A 3,434-nucleotide genomic window follows, 5' to 3' on the forward strand; every position below is an offset into this window, starting at 1 on the left:
CCTCCGTTTTCTGGGGAGCACAGCTCTCCGGGGCGGGGCAGACACCTCCCACAGGGGCAGGCAGACGACGCCCAGGTCTGAGTAGTGGGTGAGCTTGTGTCCCGCCAGCCAGGGAGGTGGGGAGGGCACGATCGGAAGGACAGCCCGGGAACATCAGGGGCACAGGAGGGGGTGGCGTCCAGCTCGTCCCGCTCTGCTGCCTGCGCCCCCGCGCCCCCGCGTCCCCGTCCCTTCCCGTGCGCCAGGCCTCCCACGGCCCCGGCTGAGCCGAGCTTTGTGGACAGAAGCCCCAGCCTGGCTCCCACCCAGAAATGCTGGGCAGGGGAGAGGGTGTGCAGCCGAGAGGGGTGGGGTGCATACGTGTGTGACAGCTGTGAGGGACGGAGCAGGTGGTGGGTGCGCTGAGCCTGCAGCTGCCGTCTGCCCGCCTTCCCTGCAGGTGTGAATGCAGATCTGGACCGGGGAGGGGAGCGTAGGTGTCCCCCCGCCCCGGGCTGGCTTAAATCCGGCCGAGCAGAGCGGCCAGCACACTGACCAGCTCTGGCAGCCCAAGGAAGAGGCCCCCCGCCCAGCGACAATGGCCAGAGCCCCGCAGGGCCCCCGACTGCTGCTGGCCATTGTGGGGGCTCTGGTGGCCCTCACCTACCAAACAAGAAGGAAGACCTTCATCAGTGTCCGGGAGGTGCCTGCGTCGGCGTCCGTCGTGGTGACCACCCTGGACTACGTGACCAAGGAGTTCAACAAGAAGAGTGAGGACAAGTACAACTTCCGGGTCGTGCGGGTCCCCAAGGTTGTGCAGAAGGTCAGTGTCCCCTCCCCTCACCAGCCCTGCCAGGGCGCCGCGGGCTGGGGCTGCGCCGGTCAGCTTGGCCTCGTTTAGTCAGAAGCGGGTGTTTTAAGAGAAACAGAAATTCCCTGGAGCAGATGGACGCAGGGGACGCGCAGGACCAGGGCCGGCCCAGCACAGCCGAGGGCCCCAGCTGCCCACCGCCACCCGGTGCCTGCTTTCCGGGCGCCCGGCCCCGCCGCGTGTGCCCGGCTCAGGCTGTTTCCACGCTGGCGGGGCTCCTGCTCCCTGCCGTGGGCCAGCAGTGGGCATCACGCAGGCCACCCCAGGGTGACTTTGCCCGAGCGGTGGCTTCTGGGGAGCTCTCCCCGGAGGACAGGGCAGCACGGGCAGCAGACAAGAGGAGGAGGGAGGAGCCCCAGTCTGTCCAGGGCGGCCCTGCAGGGAAGGGCTGGTGGCCCTTCATCTCCTTGCCCCTTGCTCCTGCAGCTGACCGACCACATGGAGTACCACATCGACGTGGAGATGCGCAGGACCGTCTGCTTCAAGTCGGAGGCCAACAACTGCAGCTTTCAGGACGGGGAGCTCTACAAGGTGCGGGCCACGCCCCTCTGCGTGGCTCCCCCTGTGGTTTGGGGTGAGGGGGGTGGGAGTACTGGGGAGGTACCCAGCTTGCTTGAGAAGAACGCACACCTCGCACCTCCTTTCTCGAGGCGGAGAAGTGACGGAGAGAGGGACCAGGACCCCGCCCGGCGGGCTCTGCGCCTTTATGGCTGGAAGGATTTCGGGGCAGTTGAGGGGTCTGGAGGGGGGAGCCCAGGTCACTGAGCTGCGGGGGGACACTCTGAGGTCGAAGGAAGTAATGATTGTCATACCATTTTAGCAGCCGGGGGACCTCGCCAGAGCTCCCACTGAAAATCTGGACGTCAGCCTGACAGTCTCACAGGGGCTGGGCTGCGGCCTCTGCCCCTTTCTTCCAGTGACGAGGAGGAGGGATGGGGAAGTGGGCTCAGAGACAGTTCAAGGGTGTTGGGGCGGGGGAGGGAGGGGGCAAATCCGCGGGCCCGTGACCGGCTCGGGGGCCACCGCCCCCACCCAGTGTGTCCACATCCGGGGCGGCCAGCTGGACCCCGGCCATCTGGGACAGCATGGTCCGGCGGGCCCTCGCTCTTGGGGCCTTGAAGGTCCCAAGTCCCAGCAGCCCTGCAAAGCCCTCTCTTTACCCAGATGAGCTAACAGAGGGGGGTCAGGGGCATGTCTGTCCTGAGCGTCCTGGTTTGTGTCCAACTTCTTAGCATCATTGTTAACAGTGTCCCCACCTGCTTACACCGTGTCCTGGTTTGTCTCATAAATTCCACGGTCACCCTGGTTGTAAAGGTCTCCTGTGTTCTCAGCACAGACACACGTCCATCTGTGAGCTCCACCTACGTGGAGAATTCTCCAAAATCTAGCAAGTTAGACTTTCCTGGTCCTTCCCTGGAGATCATGATGGTAACAGTGGAGTATAATGAGAGAAGCTGATAGGTGTGAGAGATCAAGCCAAAGTTAGCACTCGGACTTCTGTTTTAGGGGAACTGTAAGCATTTCATCCTCCCCGGCCCCCTCTTCACTGCAGCCCCGGGCTTTCCAACCAAGAGAAGGAAAGTGAAGTCGTGCTGAGAAATGACAACAATGTGCAAAATATGTTGCCTGACCCTCCCTTGTGGGAGGGGAGGGAGGCGGGGAGGAGGGGGCCTCGGAGGAAACAGGGCGGGGGAGGAAGGGGGCGTGAGGCTGGGAGGACGGGAGGGCGGGAGGAGGAGAGGGAAGATGGTGGACCGGGTGGAAGGGGGGCCAGGATGGGAGGAGGGGCCCCGCCCGGGAAGTGTGTGGGGACCACCTGGGGTGGAAAAGGGGAGAAGCGGCCGTGGCCCCCACGGTGGGTGTGGGCGGGGGACACTTTGCTTCCAGTCTCCACTTCCAACCACAGCAGGAGGACGTTTGGGGGATGAGTTGAGCAGCTATCGAGTCACTGAAATCAAAACAATGATGGCCCCACGGGGGGCTGCAGACAGGGCACTGGTGTTTCTGGCTTCCTTCCCCTGTAAAGTTCTCAGCCTGCAGGTAGATCTTTTTCACATTTTGTTTTGTTTTTTAGAAAATCGATTGCTTCTTCTCAGTGTCTGTTTTGCCCTGGTTTGAAAAGTATAAACTTCTGACCAAAAACTGCACCGATGGCTAGAGGTCCCAGCGCACATCCGGCGGTCACTGTGTGTGAAAGAACCCGACGTCGACTGCCGCGCTCCGTGTGGAAAATAAATGCTGGTCAACCTCTTCTCCTAGCGCTCTGAATGTCTGTGATTCCACTCCCCGCCCCCCAAATTCTTCAGCTCATAATGACACGGTCTGAGTTATTCCCGGCTAGCACAGCTTTGGGGTCCAAGTGGGGTGACAGGTGTAATTCTTGGTCTGATGGCCCGTTCCTGAACGACAGCAGAATTTCAGCCTCGTTCTCATATCGAGTGGGATCCTCTAGATTTTAAAATAAGAAGGAGAAGATGAGAAAAAGCAGGAGGAGGGAAGACGCTCCGATTACCTGAGTGAGCAGCGGAGGGTGCTGGCACGGACGCCTGTGGCGGCACCTCCGAGGGGCCCAAAGGACCTCCTT

General features: G+C 61.9%; 1 protein-coding gene across 1 annotated transcript; it reads left to right on the forward strand.

The window, feature by feature from the left end:
• The first annotated feature begins 577 nt into the window (after positions 1–577).
• On the forward strand, positions 578–3,047 carry CST11 (cystatin 11). The gene is made up of 3 exons (XM_032461167.1): positions 578–802; positions 1,277–1,381; positions 2,925–3,047. The coding sequence occupies exons 1-3, from the start codon at positions 578–580 to the stop codon at positions 3,006–3,008; spliced, it is 414 nt and encodes a 137-aa protein (XP_032317058.1). The 3' UTR covers positions 3,009–3,047.
• Positions 3,048–3,434: the final 387 nt, after the last annotated feature.

This window comes from Camelus ferus, chromosome 19 (assembly GCF_009834535.1).
Source record: "Camelus ferus isolate YT-003-E chromosome 19, BCGSAC_Cfer_1.0, whole genome shotgun sequence".
Taxonomy (NCBI): domain Eukaryota; kingdom Metazoa; phylum Chordata; class Mammalia; order Artiodactyla; family Camelidae; genus Camelus; species Camelus ferus.

Excerpts from the sequence above, each read along its gene's own strand:
- CST11 (XM_032461167.1), top strand. The coding sequence starts at position 578 with ATGGCCAGAGCCCCGCAGGGCCCCCGACTGCTGCTGGCCATTGTGGGG. Across the intron at positions 803-1,276 it reads TCCCCAAGGTTGTGCAGAAG|CTGACCGACCACATGGAGTA; the intron begins GTCAGTGTCCCC and ends TTGCTCCTGCAG. Across the intron at positions 1,382-2,924 it reads AGGACGGGGAGCTCTACAAG|AAAATCGATTGCTTCTTCTC; the intron begins GTGCGGGCCACG and ends TTTGTTTTTTAG.